At 41.1% G+C, this 17,075-nt stretch overlaps 2 protein-coding genes across 4 annotated transcripts in view; one reads left to right on the forward strand and one right to left on the reverse strand.

Annotated features, from left to right (window-relative positions):
* Positions 1 to 17,075, reverse strand: part of bmal1a (basic helix-loop-helix ARNT like 1a) — a 64,677-nt gene that overhangs the window by 39,203 nt on the left and 8,399 nt on the right. For 2 of the 3 annotated variants that reach the window (XM_061822602.1, XM_061822600.1), the window contains exons 2-3: positions 14,974 to 15,127; positions 7,377 to 7,440 (exon numbers count right to left, since the gene is read on the reverse strand). In XM_061822602.1, coding sequence (XP_061678586.1) covers positions 7,377 to 7,422 — 46 coding nt within the window. In that variant the 5' untranslated portion in view covers positions 7,423 to 7,440; positions 14,974 to 15,127. Of the gene's footprint in view, positions 1 to 7,376; positions 7,441 to 14,973; positions 15,128 to 15,283; positions 15,421 to 17,075 lie in introns of all 3 variants that reach the window. The other variant, XM_061822601.1, reaches the window with a different exon arrangement.
* Positions 14,101 to 17,075, forward strand: part of ppfibp2b (PPFIA binding protein 2b) — a 197,510-nt gene continuing 194,535 nt past the window's right edge. Inside the window, exon 1 of the mRNA XM_061822587.1 lies at positions 14,101 to 14,187. The gene's annotated coding sequence lies outside the window, so the exon portion shown is untranslated. The remainder of the gene's footprint in view (positions 14,188 to 17,075) is intronic.

Genomic DNA, 17,075 nt, shown 5'->3' on the forward strand with positions numbered 1-17,075 from the left:
CTGCCTATGTTACTTTTGTCTGTTTTTTCATTTAGCCACGTCTGGGAGCCGTGCCTTTGGGGGGGGGAGGGGGTACTGTCATGATCCTGCCGCTTCAACACGAACTGTGCGGGTGCCCACGCGGCTGCGCTAATTGGGAGGCACACACCTGTGCCTCATGAGGGCTGATCATCCCCCGTATATATAGGACCCGGTGACGACTGGTCCTCCGCCAGTTCGTTGAGCTTTATGTCCCATTCCAGCACTCTTGTACTCCTGACTGAACCTGCGTGTACCGACTACTGCCTGCCCACTCATCTGCTCTCTTCGCCCGACGCCCCAACAACCGCTGCTGCACCGGACTGCCTGCTCAATCCCCGACCTCGGCATACAATAAACGTGTCTCTTCTTGAACTACCTTGTGTCTTCCGAGTTCCTGCATTTGGGTCCTACCTCTCGTTCCGATGGGACGTGACACTGGCCTCCTATTTACAGTCTTTTGCTTTCTCCACGGCAGTCGCAGTGATGCACGCATGCCCCCCGCCCTCGTTGGTAGATCGCAAGAGGCTGGCTGCTTGAAAAGTAGCTATTGGGGTAAAAAAAAAGTCTGGGCACCCGTAGTGTAGTGTAACATATCAAAAATGACTCCTCGAACAAGAGGATTGCATATCACATCCCGTGCTTGCCGTTATCAACGTACTTGGTCGCTGTTGTTAACATTTATTAACATGCTCAAACCAATGTTTCCAGGTGTTGTAAAGCATGATTCAACAGAACGGCAGGATGTCCAGATACAAACATTAGCGCAAGCAATAAAAGCTTGGAAGGCTACAAGACACGTTGATACACGGTGCGTGATTGGTTCCCGACGTGACATCAACCAACGAGTGGCTTTATCCCATGAGCTGATTGGTTGTGCGTCATCGAAGCCTCATCCAGCAACTTCCCTTGTCCCACCAATTTCCTTTTTTTGCTTCATCCACGCTGTTGACCATCTCACATATGTACTGTACCTTAGTGTTCTGTTTAGGATAACTTTTTTTTTTTAAGCAATAACATTCTTTGATTATGTAGTTACAATGCAGGCGGTACGGTGGAGCAGCTGTAAAGCGTTGGCATCACAGTTCTTAGGACCAGGGTTCAATCGTGACACTGCCTGTGTGGAGTGTGCATGTTCTCCCCGTGCCTGCGTGGGTTTTCTCTGGGCACTCCGGTTTTCTCCCACATCCCAAAAACATGCAACAATTGGACACTCTATATTGCCTGGAGGTGTGATTGTGTGTGCGACTGTTGTCTGTCTCCATGTGTCTTGCGATTGGCTGGCAACCAGGTCAGGGTTAGCCTGTCTCCTGGTATCTGGGATAGGCTCCAGCAGTCCTGCGACACTTGTGAGGATAAGTGGCTCAGAGGATGGATGGGTGGATGGTTACAATACCACCTCAGCGTTGTGCCCCAGTGAAAGCTTCCTCCGCAGCGCCCAAGAACAGGTAACTCCGCGGGCACTTTTGTCCTTTTAGAAATACAGCGGGAGAATGGGCTCCCATTTGGGAGCACTTTTATCCTTTTTGGGATCCAGCGGGAGGAATCAACCACTTCGGGCTGCAAGTGGCACGGGGACTTTGGTACCTACTTAGAAGTCTTCCAGGGTTCTGGACAGGGCACTTTTTTCCTCGTTGGACCCTGCATTGTGATTCATCCCTTCGAAGGCAAGGCTTTTTGGTTAGCAAAGGCTGGTTCGAAAAATGTCAAAACAGATACAGCCTCAGAAACGTGCCTCTGTATGGTCGTCATTACGTGGAGGTTTCCTAACCTCATCAGTGAGGGATGGCGGGGGAGTAGGTTGTTAACATGGATGGAGGACACTTACTTCTTCAAGGACCCAGTTTATGATCATCATGTAGCAATGCTGCAGGCGAGTGAAATTAAAGCCTCTATAAGCCTCTCCTTTGGCATCGTGAGAGAGAGAGCGAGAGCGGGAAAGAGAGAGACAGAACTGTGCAGTCGTGTGGAGCATTGAGAAGGGATAGAAAACAGCATGAGTAGTTGCTGATGTGTGGACTTTCCAAGTTTAGCAAGGGGGACCAGCAAGGAATAGTGTTCAAGAGAAGACACGTTGATTCTGAATGCTTAAAGAATCTAATAAACCCTTACGAGCAGCAAACCGGTGCGTCAAATAATTACTGTTCCATTATTCTCCCCTGCATTTCCCGATCACGATCGGGCGACTGTTGCAGGAATTAATGTACTTTAATCTTAATCTAAAATGTGTAAAGTATTATTGTATCATGATTATTATATTATACTGTTTACATATTTTAGTCATTCTGGCACCCAGAAACACGTGTGAAAATTACTGTGTGTGTGTGTGTGTTCCTGGTGTGTGTGTTGGGTGTCCTACTTTGCGTTTTTTTTACCCACATTCAGGGTACGGGTTGCCAGCCAATTACAGGGCACATTGAGACAGACAATGTTCACATTCACAATCACACCTATGGGCAGTTTAGCGTCTCAAATTAATGCATGTTTTTAGGATGTGGGAGGAAACTGCAGTGCCTGGAGAAAATCCACGCAGGCAGGCACGGGAGGAATATGCAAACTCCATGCAGGCAGGGCCGGGATTTGAACCCCAGTCTTAAGAACTCTGAGGCCAACGCTCTACTGCTACTCCACACCTACATAAAGCCTAATGTTCATAAAAGATGGGATGTGGTCATATCAGAATACAAGATTTTATTGCAGTACTCTGATATAGTCCAACTGTGAGAGACCAAATTTATCTCCAGACATGGAAACACGAGGTAGGAAAAAGGTGACAAAACAAACTAAAAAAATATTGTAGGGGGAAAAACTTTGTAAGGAGACTTGGGTTTTAGGGATCCTCCAAGATCCCACAAATGTTTTAGATTTCAACATAAATTAAGCAATCTGGAAGACTGACAAGTCCAATAAAGCAAAATAAACTTAAATTTATTATCTTAAAAACATTTACAGTGAATAAAATAAGTATGTTAACACCCTGCTATATTGCAAATTCTCGTACTTAGAAATCATGAAGAGGTGTGAAATTTTCATCGTAGGTGCATGTCCACTGTGAGAGAGATAATCTAAAAAAAAAATCCAGAAATCACAATGCATGATTTTTTAATGGTTTATTTGTGTGATACAGCTGCAAATAAGTATTTGAACACCTGAGAAAACTAGCAAGTTTCTTTCGGCTTGTCCCTTTCGGGGTCGCCACAGCGTGTCATCTCAGATGAACGCACATGTGTTTGGCACAATTTTTACGCCGGATGCCCTTCCTGACGCAACCCTTCTCAGGGAGTGGAGGCCCCAGTGGGATACTAATGTTAATATTTGGTAAAGTAGCCTTTGTTTGCAATTACAGAGGTCAAAAGTTTCCAGTCGTTGTTCACCAGGTTTGCACACACTGCAGGAGGGATTTTGTCCCACTCCTCCACTCAGATCTTCTCAAGCTCAGACAGGTTCCTTCTGTCACTAAGACACACGGAATTTCAGCTGCCTCCAAAGATTTTCTATTGGGTTTAAGTCTGGAGACTGGCTACGCCACGCCAGAACCTTGATACGCTTCTTACGGAGCCACTCTTTGGTTTTCCTGGTTGTGTGCTTCGCGTCATTGTGATGACGAAAAACCCATCCATGACCCATCTTCAATGCTCTGACTGAGGGAAAGAGGTTGTTCCCCAAAATCTCACTTTATATGGCCGCGGTCATCCTCTCCTTAATACAGGGCAGTCGTCCAGTCCCATGTGCAGAAAAAAACACCCCCAAAACATGATGCTACCACCCCAATGCTTCACAGTAGGGATGGTGTTCTTGGGATGGAACTCATCATTCGTCTTCCTCCAAACATGATTAGTGGAATTATGACCAAAAAGTTCAATTTTGGTCTCATCTGACCACAAAACTTTCTCCCATGACTCCTCTGTATCATCCAAATGGTCATTGGCAAACTTGAGATGGATCTTGACATGTGCTGGTTTAAGAAGGGGAACCTTCCATGCCATGCATGATTTCAAACCATGACGTTTTAGTGCATTACCAACAGTCACCTTGTAAACGGTGTTCACAGTTCTTTTCAGGTCATTGACCAAGTCTTGTCGTGAAGTCCTGGGCTGATTTCTCACCTTTCTAAGGATCTTTCATCTTTCTAAGACCTCACAAGGTGATATCTTGCATGGGGCTCCACTCTGATTGGGATTGACCGTCATGTTTAACTTTCATTTTCTAATGATTGCTCCAACAGTGGACCTTTTTTCACCAAGCTGCTTGGCAATTTCTCCGTAGCCCTTTCCAGCCATGTGGAGTCGAACAATTTTGTCTCTGGTGTCTTTGGACAGCTCTTTGGTCTTAGGCATGTTACCAGTTTGAGTCTTATTGATTGTATGGGGTGGGCAGGTATCTTTATCTAGGTCACGGCCTCACACAGGTGCATCTGATTCAGTATAATACGTGGAGTGGAGGTGGGCTCTTAAAGGCGAACTAACATGTCTTTGAGGGTAGAATTCTAGCTGATAGACACCGGTTCAAATACTTATTTGCAGCTATATCACACAAATTGTTAAAAAAAAAAAAAAAAAAAAAATCATACATTGTGATTTTTGGATTTTTCTTTTTAGATTATCTCTCTCTCTCACAGCGGACATGCACCTAAAATGAAAATTTCAGACCCCTCCATGATTTATAAGTGGGAGAACTTGCAATATAGCAGGGTGTTCAAATACTTAAATTCTTCACAGTATTTACACAGTTTAAGTCCAAATTCATGTACACATTTAGTATTAACATTAAATTTGATTAATTTCCTTGCTTTTTTGTTTTGGCCTCCAACTTGACCTTGGTCCATCTGATGCAAACTAAGATGAGCCACATGAATAACATTCTCCTTTAACCGCTCTTTAGATTGGTGTACAGTCGACTATTTCATTAAAAAAATTTATCATTTCTGGGTATTTTTTTTTTTTTTTTAAATCGGTTCAAGTAGCACTGTTCTATAATCGAGTCAACTTGACTTGTACAAATCTCTGTGCATTTTTATTTTTTTTTGTTGAAGTCAAGCCGTGACATGGTAAGCCAACAACCACAGCTAGGTATTGTGTCTATTAAAGGAACACTTTGTCCAAACTAATTGTAATGGGAGCACACATTAAAGTTAGTAGGTGAGGGTTCAGTGTTTCTTTTAATGCCACTTATCCACAGATTTCACCAAGAAACATCTCTAAATTGGAAAAGTGTTATCGAAATTCCTCTCTAGCTCAGACATTCCAATGAGCCCAGCTGGAGAACTGATAGTCAATCTACATTTGCCACGCCTGCAGTGCTTCCTGTTCTGACCCCCCCCCCCCCCATTGCTCGTGGATACGTTTCACCGAACAGAGAAGGTCCACTACCTCACATTTTGTAGCCGATTTTTGTGAAAAATAATTACACAAAAACAAAAATATCATAATGTACAATGTTCAATCTTGTGCGTTTGAGCCAGAATACACACAGGCGGAACTTTACGCGTTGGAGAGGGGGCGTGGCACTAACGACGAACATCTTGTTTTCCTTTCGGCTTGTCCCGTTAGGGGTCACCACAGCGTGTCACCTCAGATGAACACACATTTGTTTGGCACCGTTTTACACTGGATCCCCTTCCTGACGCAACCCCTCTGCATTTTAGGGAGAGAAGCTTACAACACCTGATATTGCCAGGCGGTCTCCCATCCAAGTACTAACCAGGGCCAAACCCGCTTAGCTTCCGAGATGTGACGGGATCGAGCGTTCTCAGGGAATCATGATCGGAAGCACTGACGACGAACAATAATCCCATTATATGGACTGCGGAGATTTGTTTCAAGCTTTTCTGAGGAGTTGTTTTAGATGTAGGTAATATACAGCAGGCATGGCCAGATTTTTTTTTTTAACCCCAAGATCTACTTTTCAAGCAGCCACCCTCTTGCGATCGACCAGCAGGGGCGGGGGCTGGAGTGGGGTGGGGACGGTGCACGCGCACATCACCGGGAAGTGTCGTGCGCCAAGAGTCAATAACAGACTTGATCCTTCATGTTATTACTACTCCCGCCATTGAGCAAACAAAACAAAAATACTGCACAATGTTCAAGCGCTTGAGCCATAATACACACAGGGGGAACTTGACGTGTTGGAGAGGGGGTGTGACGCTGACGGAGGGGCATAATATGGACCTCGGAGATGTTCCAGACCGGCTCGTTTTGAAAGACAAGTGTTCGTGTTCTCCGTGACCTAATGACAACTGTAGCGGAATGCCAGTGTTGTCATAAGTTTTGAAAAGGTTGAAGAAAAAAAGAGAAAAAAAAAAAATGGAGCGTGCCAGAATGAACTTGGATCATGATCAACTTGTCTGCATAACATAGATACTAGATAATACATACGAAGTTGTTTGCTTGGACGAAGACGTGTTACATACCCATTTACTTATGATCCATGATAGTTTGATGAAAGGACCACTTGTACATCCAGTGGAAAATTATTGAGTACACATTTTTAATGGTCTTGGAAACCTATGTGAATGCTATGGAAATGCTATGTGAGCCATATGAATCCTATGGGCTATGTCCAAAGTTTATCAAAAATGCGAGCTTATTTTCTGAATACGGCGTAGGACTATCTAATTATTTATATCTGGAAAATAAAATGCAAAAAAAAAAAAATTGGGACTTCCCTAAAGTGATGACACGTATACATCTTAATCGCTTAGCCGCACAAAGGCGCGGGAGAGCTGGAATCTATCCCAGCTGTCAACGGGCAGGAGGCAGGCTAGACACACATAGACACGGGAAGAACATGCAAACTCCACACACGGAGGTCCATAATTGAATCCTCATAATTGTGAGGCCAACGCTTTGCAGCTGCTCCACCGTGCCGTCTCATAAAGTATGTTGTTGCTTATACAGTAGCGGCACAAGAGGCTATCACTAAGCAGCTAATAACCAGTAATAGTTAAATGCATGCAAATTTCCCCAGCTGATGAACGAGCCTCAACTGTGACAGTCACAGCTTTATCCTGTCAGGTTGACCCCAGAGGAGGTTAAAGAAGGACAAATTTGGGTGCGTTTTCTCAGTTCTGTTGCAGTTTGGTGCACAAAACGTCGGCATCTTGGCTTAGCTAGAACAAATGGTCTGTAATGCTCAGCACCGGCGACGTCAGGGACGGGGGTCAAGGACGTTTCTTTGGGTCTGGCTGTGAAAGCTGGAACATACCCATATTTTGCTTGGATTTCAAAAATGTTCTTTACTTTCAATTTTTTTCCCAATTAATGTCCAAAATATATGTAATAATAATAATATTACTTCACATTGGAGAGTTTATTGTACATATGAATTTTGGTGAGAGTCTTCCTTTAAGCCACACTCACCACAGATGTTCATCACAGCCTCTGTGTTAAAATCATCTCCTTCCATCCAATCGTCAGCCCTCAACTGTAAACATGAAAAAATATCTGAGTGTAACTGATTTGTATCTGAAAATGGACATTAAATTCACATATTAGAGACTTGCCTGGACAAATATAAACAACATCATACAATCTGGGACAAATCTGTTTGTGAAATCGGCAGTAAGAGTATTAATACAATGTATGTGTGGCATAGTAGTCATGAGGATTTCGGCAAGTATGGTAACCGATCTTTCGGTTCCGTTGATTTTTGTCCTGGGAAACGATTTTTCGGTTCCCATTGATAATGCTCATGGGAACCGGTTTTTACATGTACTTCAGAATAAAGCCTTAGCAGGCATGAGCATTTTGTCTTTTACGCTTAGCAAACGACATGTTTGACTAGCGTTTGAGTGACCCGGATATGAATAACTCGACCTTGCGCATGCGTAGCGCATAAGCGGAAACCAGTGCTGTTTGTAAACCACACTGACAAAGCTGGGTGTTTTAATCATTAAAAATAAAGAGGTTCATGTAGGTTCGTTTTATACAGATTGTTGTATTTTGTTGAGAACTTGTTTTACATTCCACACATGGGCGAATATTATTAAAAGTAAGCCCTGAGATCTGGGAAACGGACTTTCGGTTCCGTGTTTTCTCAGGCTGGGTAACGACACGGTAACGGAACGATAGTTTCCTTGAAATGCTCATGCCTGCATAAAATTTATGGGTGGCTAACCAATCAATGATGAAGAGCCGGATTTTTTTTACTATGTTACGGCAGAAGGACATAATATACACATCAAAGAGCCACATCATACACATGAATATCATTCCCACCTCAGAAACATACCTTTATCTCAGTCAGATTTATTGTAAATGTCACACATCAACATAAGAAAAATCAACTCCGACAGATAATCAATACCACAGGCCAGTAAAAAAAAAAAAAGAGAGAGACAAAACTATCAGTTCACCTAAGTCTTGTCTGTCACAACTCTCACCTAATGCAACACTGAAATACTCACATGTTTGAAGGGCAGAGAAACTGTGAATCAGTAGCCATGCTAATGATATTCTCTCTTCAACAGTGTGGCGGGACAGTTGAAGGGGTGATACCATTTGTTTAAAGGGCCACTGTCATGAAATGCATGATTTTTAATAAAAAAACGGCAGCCCACCTGGACCCATGCGTTTTTTCGCCACAAAACATGATTTTGACGTATAGTTTTTTTAAATCCCGTCATGAAAATCCTCTCGAGGGATTTGTTTTCGAGAAGAAGCAGGAAGTGACGTACGTGGCAGGACCGCCCTCAAGTGGACTCGTTTGTTTCTACTAGTTATACCTCCGGGAAGGTAGCTCGTTGTTCCTTCGTGTTAGCCAAAATGCCAGCTTGTTACATTGCTAGACATTGCTTGAACACTCGGGAGGATGGATTTACTCTTCAGAAATTTGCAAGAGACCCAGTTTGTCGTGAAAAATGGATTGCGCGGATGCAAAGGACAAGAGCTTCGTGGGTTCCAAATGACAGGTAGGTGTGTATACAGCAACTAAAAAATATATACACCACGTAATCCGTCTCTCATTGTGTAACAAAAGATCCGCGTATGTATGACGGGTGCTAAATGTGTCGATGTGGACGTCGGACGGCTTCGTCGTCGGGCTCGCCTGCGAAGGCTGCCGTGACGGCTCGCCGTAAAGCGGCCCGGCTTGGCAGCGCGATAAGCCACTTCACCGGTGAAAATGAGCCACCCCGACTTTGGCTCAGCGCCGCCGCGAAAGTGGATCGGGTGAGGGGGTTTGGCCGTGATCGCATATCATCTGAATATGGCTCGAAACAATAGGGTAATATTGCCCTGGTAACTTCACTCAGTTGTGTGATGTTCTCTTCTTCGAAAAGTGTCAGAAGGGGTGTGTTCGTCTCCCAGAGTAGGGTCCACAGCATATTTTCAATGGCGAATGCCCGGGGTGACGTCACAGACAGGAGATGCAGCCAATATGGCGACCACTTGGATGTCGTTGAATGACACTTCCGCAACTTTGCGCATGGATGACGCGCTCTCTGCTCATATTTATTTTTTCGTATAGACATTGAAGTGAATAATGTTATATGTATTTTTTATTACAATATCTATTTTAGAATGTTTATAGGGATGACACTTGACCTTTAAGAATTTTTTCACATTGTTTTGACATCACTGAGGCATTTTTTTAATTGATTACCCTTCAATGTATGGGTTATCAACCCTTCCAATGTCCCAAGGCACTTATTATGATGCAAGCATTCGTGTCTGGATGCTGCATTTTTTTTTTTTAAACTGCATCTGCTTTCTGTGTGATTTTTAAAAAAAAGAGCTCTTTCTCCAAAGATCACCATCCGACTGGGAAACTCGAGCTATTTTCATTCAACGCACATGCCATGGGAAAATACCGTCCTAACCTTTCATGCCACGGTCCCATGACTGTGGTTGAGAGATGCGGAGGAGACGTTAACTCTTCCTTCTCTCATTGCACAGTTGAGCAAGGTGGCAGGAACAGTAAAGGCACTCTTTCCCAGTCACCATCGCATATTTTTTCCTTCTCACTATGAAAAAAACGCAAGCATCGCTCACTCGCAACTACCATAAATGAGCTCTAGTAAAGCGCAAGCCCGCGCGTGCGCAAACATATATACAGAACATCAATATCCTTTCGTGCCGAGAGCCGCAGGAAAGGAGCCAAAAGAGTCGCATGCAGCTCGAGAGCCGCAGGTTGGCCACCCTTGAGTTACTGTACATTGCAGTTATTACAGACAGAAATAGGTCAGAACAATAGATTTAAGATGGAAATTATTCATTGGCTAGATTGTAGTATATTTAATCTCGTGTATTTACATTTTTATATTTACAAACATTTTATGTTCCAAGCTTTCCTGAGGCACCGAGAGGAGTAAATGTGCATATGTGGTGAAGACCCCCTAGTTGCCTCTTGACCCACTAGTTAGAGTAGAGGTTTGTTATCTTGATTTCGCTGACATGGAAATGGAGCTCTCGCTAGTAACCTAGATAAGCTTGAGAAATTTGAATGACCTGTTTTAAGGCCTCTCAGCAGAAAATATCTAACTCAGGAATGCGTGGATGGATTTAATTCATATTTCGCATTTACTGAGACACCATAGAGCCAATATTACATATTATAACATAATATTGGCCTTGAATATACAAATTGAAATGTGATTAAAACCATAATACTGTAGAGTGAATCAATGAAACAAAATCTTTAAAAAATAAAGATTCATTCTAATGCATAACCTTGGGTGGGGCGATGATATGATTGTGATCAGAGATCATGATAAATTTCCTGTCAGTCTCGATGATCAGAGGTTTTCTTGATCTAATATGGTGAAAATGTGTATGATAATCAGTAATTAATTTATTTTGCCTCATTCAGTTTGCAAATATGTTGGAGTTATGGTTTTCAAAATTTACTATGAGGACTGTTGACAAAAGATTAACTCATTTATTGCCACGGACATAAAATTATATATACAGTGAATACTCTGTTCTCGAACGTCCCAGTTCTCGAACCAATCGGACTTTGAACAAAAATTTAGATTTTTTTGCTTCTGATTTCCAACAAAAATCCAGTACTCGAACGTCCCCTAAAAAAGCTAGAAATAACATAACACGCGCAGCCTGACCAGCTGACCCATGACGCGCTTTGTTATTTTGAATTCCAACGCCCCTGAAAAAAAAATCAGAAATAACATAACGTTCACGGCCCGACAAGCTGACCCACGAATCGCTTTGTTATTGTGCATTACGCAGCCTCTTTATGGAGACGTGTCCTTGTAGCTACATTTACTGACTGTTTTTTCTTCCTACTGAGTACTATAAACCCCCAATCATGGCTCCAAACAATTGACACGAGTTAATTTCTTTGGGAAAAGAAAATAATTTCCTGGGTGTGAGTCACTCCCACTGAAGAGATTTGATAGTTTTGCATTTTTCTTGTGAACTTTAATAATGCTTAATCCCATTAGCATTTCTGCATTTTTGTTTTGTTTAAAAGATTTTGTTAACTCAAGTTACGAGTTAATGTTTTTGCATGTTATTTTTTGTAAAAATAAAAAATTTTTTGCTTTTTTTCCCACGTCATTATTGGTTGTTTAAAGTTATTCTGCACTTTTGTTAATAAAAAAAATGAAGTTTACAAGGGTGGGGGGGGCTATTCGCTGCAGATACAGCAATGCACTCCCAGTCTAGCCTACTGTACTACTAAAGCATACTAACCCTAACCCTAATTAAGCAAAAAAATTAATTTCTTAAATTATTTGATTATATTTAAATTATGCATGTATTTCTACTCTGCAGTTTATTATCAGGAAAAGCTAAAAAAAAAAAAACGCTTTAAAAGCCTATTTTTGAGGCTTGGAGCTCATTATCTCTTTTTCGATTAATTGTATAGGGGAAATATCAATTCGGATTTTGAACAAATCACTTCTGGAACGGCCTTCTGGAACGGATTGTGGTCGAGAACCAAGGTTGTACTGTATACAGTCCCTTGTGAAAGTATTAAGCCCCCTTGAACCTTTCGCCACATTTCAGGCCTCAAACAAAGATATAAAATTAAAATATTTTATCAAGAATCAACAACAAATGAGACACAATCGTCAAGTGGATTGTAATTTATTTGTAATTTTAAACCTTTTTTTAACAAATAAAAACCTGAAAAGTGGACCGTGCAATATTATTTGCCCCCCTTGCATTAATACTTTGTAGTGCCACAATTTTCTGCAATTACAGCTGCAAGTCGTTTGGGGTACGTTGCTATCAGTTTTGCACATCAGGAGACTGAAATTCTTGCCCATTCTTACGTGCAAAACAGCTCGAGATCAGTGAGGTTTCATGGAGAACGTTTGTGAACAGCAGTCTTCCGCTCTGCCCACAGATTCTCGATTGGATTCAGGTCTGGACTTTGACTTGGCCATTCTAACACCTGAATAGGTTTATTTGTGGACCATTCCATTTTTGATTTGGCTTTAGGTTTTGGATCATTGTTCTGTTGGAAGATAAATCTCCATTTCAGTCTTGGGTCTTTTATAGACTCCAACAGGTTTTCTTCCACAATGGTTCTTCTGTATTTCACTAGCTGTGAGAAATGGCTTTCTTCTTGCCACTCTTCCATAAAGGCCATATTTGTACGACTGTTGTACAAATTGTTGTTGGACAGAATCTCCCACCTCAGCTGTAGATCTTTGCAGTTCATCCAGAGTGATCAGGGGCCTCTTGGTTGCATCTCTGATCAGTCATCTCCTTTTTCAAGGTTAAAGTTTAGAGGTCTTGGTAGATTTGCAGTGGTCTGATACTCCTTCCACTTCCATTTCAATATGATTGCGTGCACAGTGCTCCTTGAGATGTTTAAAGCTTGGTAAATATTTTTGTATCCTAATCCGGCTTTAAACTTCTCCACAACAGTATCTCGGACCTGCCTGGTGTGTTCCTTGGTCTTCATGATGTTCTCCGCACTTTAAACGGAACCTTGAGACTATCACAAAGCAGGTGCATTCATAAAGACTTGATTACACACAGGTGGATTCTATTTATCAGTCAACATTGGATCATTCAGAGATTCTCAATAAATTTCTGGATTGAGTTTGCTGCGCTGAAAGTAAAAGGGGCAAAATAATATTGCACGCCTCACCTTTCAATTATTTTATTTGTTAAAAAAGTATAAAATATCCAATAGTTTTTTGTTCCACTTGACGATTGTGTTCCACTTGTTGTTGATTCTTGACAAAAAAAAAATGAAAATTTAATATCTTTTTGTTTGAAGCCTGAAATGTGGCAAAAAGTTGAAAAGTTCTAGGGGGCCGACGACTTTCACAAGGCAGTGTATATGCACGGTGGGCTCAGCTGGAAAGCATTGGCCTCAACAGTTCTGAGGTCCCGAGTTCAATCCCGGACCCGCCTGTGTGGAGTTTGCATGTTCTCCCCGTGCCTGCGCGGGTTTCCTCCAGGCACTGCGGTTTCCCCCCACGTCCCAAAAACATGCAACATTAATTGGACACTTTAAATTGACCCCTCTGTAGAAATTGCGCAATCCGCGTCACTGACCAATCAGAGGCCAGAGATCTGCATAAACCACGGCCCTTTTTTGGACCCGCAGTTTTCTCAGACAACGATGGATGGTCCAGTATACCTTCTGTTGCCGTTTTATCGCATATTTGGGTTCTTTAACAATAGATATGGTTAAGAGGTGTTTAGAATAGTGACGACAGGTATCCTGAAAGGCTAGTTGGTGGAGTTCAATTCCAAAACCGAAGACCCAGTACGAAAAATGTCTTCGATGGATCACACTACATCAATGTTTGTTAAATGTTAATTTACATTCATTTACAGACAGTGCATCAAGCTGCTGCATATAGAGGGGCTGTTGATGGCTGGAGATTGCTTTCACATTTACAACACAAAAAAATGACTTTTAGAAGGGTCAATGTTAACACACACACACACACACACACACACACACACACACACACAATTGAAAGTTCATGTGAATTTCATGTATCAGTGCTTTGGTATTCTTGCAATAGTTATTTTGCAATCAAAGTATCAAAGTACCTTTTTTGAGTCGTTTATGTTGTTATATAGTAAGAAAGCATACTCATTGGTATCACAAAGGGGGGGGGGGGGACATTGAAAGTGAAAGTTCTGCTTGAAATGCATCCATTCACAACAAAGCTCTTTTTCTTTGAAAACGAGTATTTTCAAGAAACTTACCAATGTTCAACTGCTGTTTGTCTACAGAATGGTAAGAACTATTTTTTCCCCCTTTGATGAAGGAAGAGTTTTAAATTTCTCCTTTGTAGGTTCCATGTTTCTATATCTACAGAATTCAATTTTCTGTAGGTCTTCAAAAATCTGTCAAAATTCTCCCAATTTGAGAAAAACATGTGATTCAACGAGTTAATAAAATCTTGAACCCTCTTATTTGGTTTTCAGTATAGATGTTTTATGCTTTTATCATTTTTAAAAAAAAGTTTAAAGACAATAGGAACAATATATTTAAAATCAGATGTGAAAAAATATTGATTCTTTTTTTTTTTTTTTTTTTTTTTTTTTACTCCAGATCGCCCAGCCCTAGCATCACCCTAATATTTCTAATATGAGAGTACATGATGCAGTGGTTTTCAAACTAGGGGGCGCACCCCCCATTATGGCAGGGAGGGCATGTGGCAACCTTAAACACTTTGTCAATAAGTTACACTTACCATACGGAGCTAATTTTAGTACCAAGCAAAAAAAAATAATAATAAAAAAATAACACCAGCCATTAAAATTGTAAATGAAATGATGAAAGATATGAAATGCTGGCAGAAAAAAAAGTTTTGAATTTTGTTTATGCTTTGTAGTGTCATCAAATAGGCAGTGTCATTTTTCAACTGTAAAACTGACCACTGCAGTGCTTGATTATTGCAAGCCAAGGCTAAGAGTATTTATTTGGGGGGAAAAGTGTGTGTATGGGGGTGCACTGCAAAAAAAGTTATGGAACCCCTGACATAATGTACATCTTGGGGAAAACAGTTGATTGAATCACCTGGATACGGAACAGGAACAGGCCTCCTAAACTGGCTGAGTAACTTCCAGAACAGTGTGTCTGGTCGTCCTTAATCTTATGTGGTCTCTGGAAGGTAGGTAATGTTCTTCCAATCTGAATGGATTCCAAAGTAACAGGTGCAGCCAAAGTAACTCTAGAAAGAGATGAAAAGCTCAGTCAGGGGACATCAAAATTAAAATAAAATCTTCCACACTACTCTTATTTTACTATGAATGTTTATGTAAAGTTATAAGAATGCAATACAAGCAGCAACAGACCAACAGTTGAAAATTAGCATGATGAATCTTACTAGGACAAGGTCCTAGCCAGGAAGAAGAAAATCACAGTGCCACTGAAAAGAACTGGTACTGGAATAAAAACTGGGTCATGAGGGCTCAATGGTCTTAAACCACCCAGGCTTAATTTCCATCCCACATCCATTGTTTCCTAAAATCAGTGAGACAACATGCCATTCAGTTTCATTTCCCTGCTTTGCAGTGTACACCCATTCAGAGAACCTGGAGCAAGGCTACTCATGAACTAGCAATTATTCAGGCACAACGAACACATTTTTTTAAAGATAAATACAAATGACTTGAATATCATGCTAGCATTTCCCCAGAAATGCACTGGAAACACATCACTCCAATAAAGAAAGAAAGAAGATAAAGAACAATTTATCATGTGTTTTTCTTGTATAGTACATGAAGAAAATAAAATATTTTGCTGTTTCTAAATACATAAATAAATCACAAAGAGGTTGCTTTGTGGAATTAATTTGTAGTCCACTCTGGACATCTCCTGACTGAATCTTCAGATTCCAATAAAACCAGAAAATGCTGCTATATTTGTCCTTATAATTGCTCTTCTGAAAAAGGGTTGCTAGACAGGTTTGATATGAATACTAACGTCACTAAACAGACAACACTGCATCACTCTGTACAAGAGTCGTGCTTTCTTCTGGGATCACGTGACAATGTATACAGTATCTTGGGCAGCTAAGTAGCAGTCTAAGTGAGAATCGTAGATGAAATTCAAACAAGTGGCTCATTGCTCTTTGGACTTGTATTGTAACAATACATTCAAAGATGTCATGTCATGTCATTATCCAAGCCGCTTAGCCTCACAAGGGTTGCGGGAAAGCTGGACCCTATCCCAGCTATCTTCGGGTGAAAGCCGGACTACACCCTGAACCGGTCGCCAGTCAGTCGCAGGGCAGATAGACACCTTCACTGAGCGGGAATCGATCCCATACTGCCCACACCCAAGGCAGGCGTGTGTACCACTACACCATCAGTGACTCAAAGATGCTGCAAGTTTTATTTGAGATACGCTCCATGAACATAACTTTAAGACCTTCATAGATTTATTAAGAACACAAGATTCAGTGAATTCAAACCTGAGATTTTGATCACAAAACAATTTCTGCTTGGTGAAAAATGATGCTTTCATAATGATTTGGCCTGTGTTCAGTGTTTCTGTTTAAAACAAAAAAAAAATACAATTCTAGCTTGAGCACTGCTTTGTATCACATTGATCACTATCTAGATCTATAAATACTAATAGTATAATCAGTTGCCTTTAATATTTTGAGATATATATATATATATATATAGGAAGGGCATCCGGGGTAAAAAACTATGCCAAACAAATATGAGCGTTTCATTTGAGATGACGCGCTGTGGCAACCCCTAACGGGACAAGCCGAAAAAAATTTACTTGCTTACACACATTCACTCACATTTGAAAAATGTACGGGTGTGGTCAGTCATGCTCGCATATAAAGTTGCGGGTGTGATTAGAGATGGCCTTGAAATAACTTACTGGATTAATACAACTGTAAATTAAAAATTAAATAAACAAATACATAACTAAAAGAGAAAAATATAATTTCCCAACTGATATTAGTAGAACATGATATAAAACGGTATTTAAAATTTTTCAACAATAAAAATTCTTGATCTGACGAACTTTATCTGAAGAAAAGTTAAATGCACTGGCCTCTCAAGGAATAAACACGAACGGTCAGTACTCGCAATGTTTTGAAAATGCTGAAAGTTTAGTTCAACATTATCGGCGTTCATGGCAAGAAGCTAGCGATA

The sequence above is a fragment of the Syngnathoides biaculeatus genome, chromosome 6, assembly GCF_019802595.1.
Source record: "Syngnathoides biaculeatus isolate LvHL_M chromosome 6, ASM1980259v1, whole genome shotgun sequence".
Lineage (NCBI taxonomy): Eukaryota > Metazoa > Chordata > Actinopteri > Syngnathiformes > Syngnathidae > Syngnathoides > Syngnathoides biaculeatus.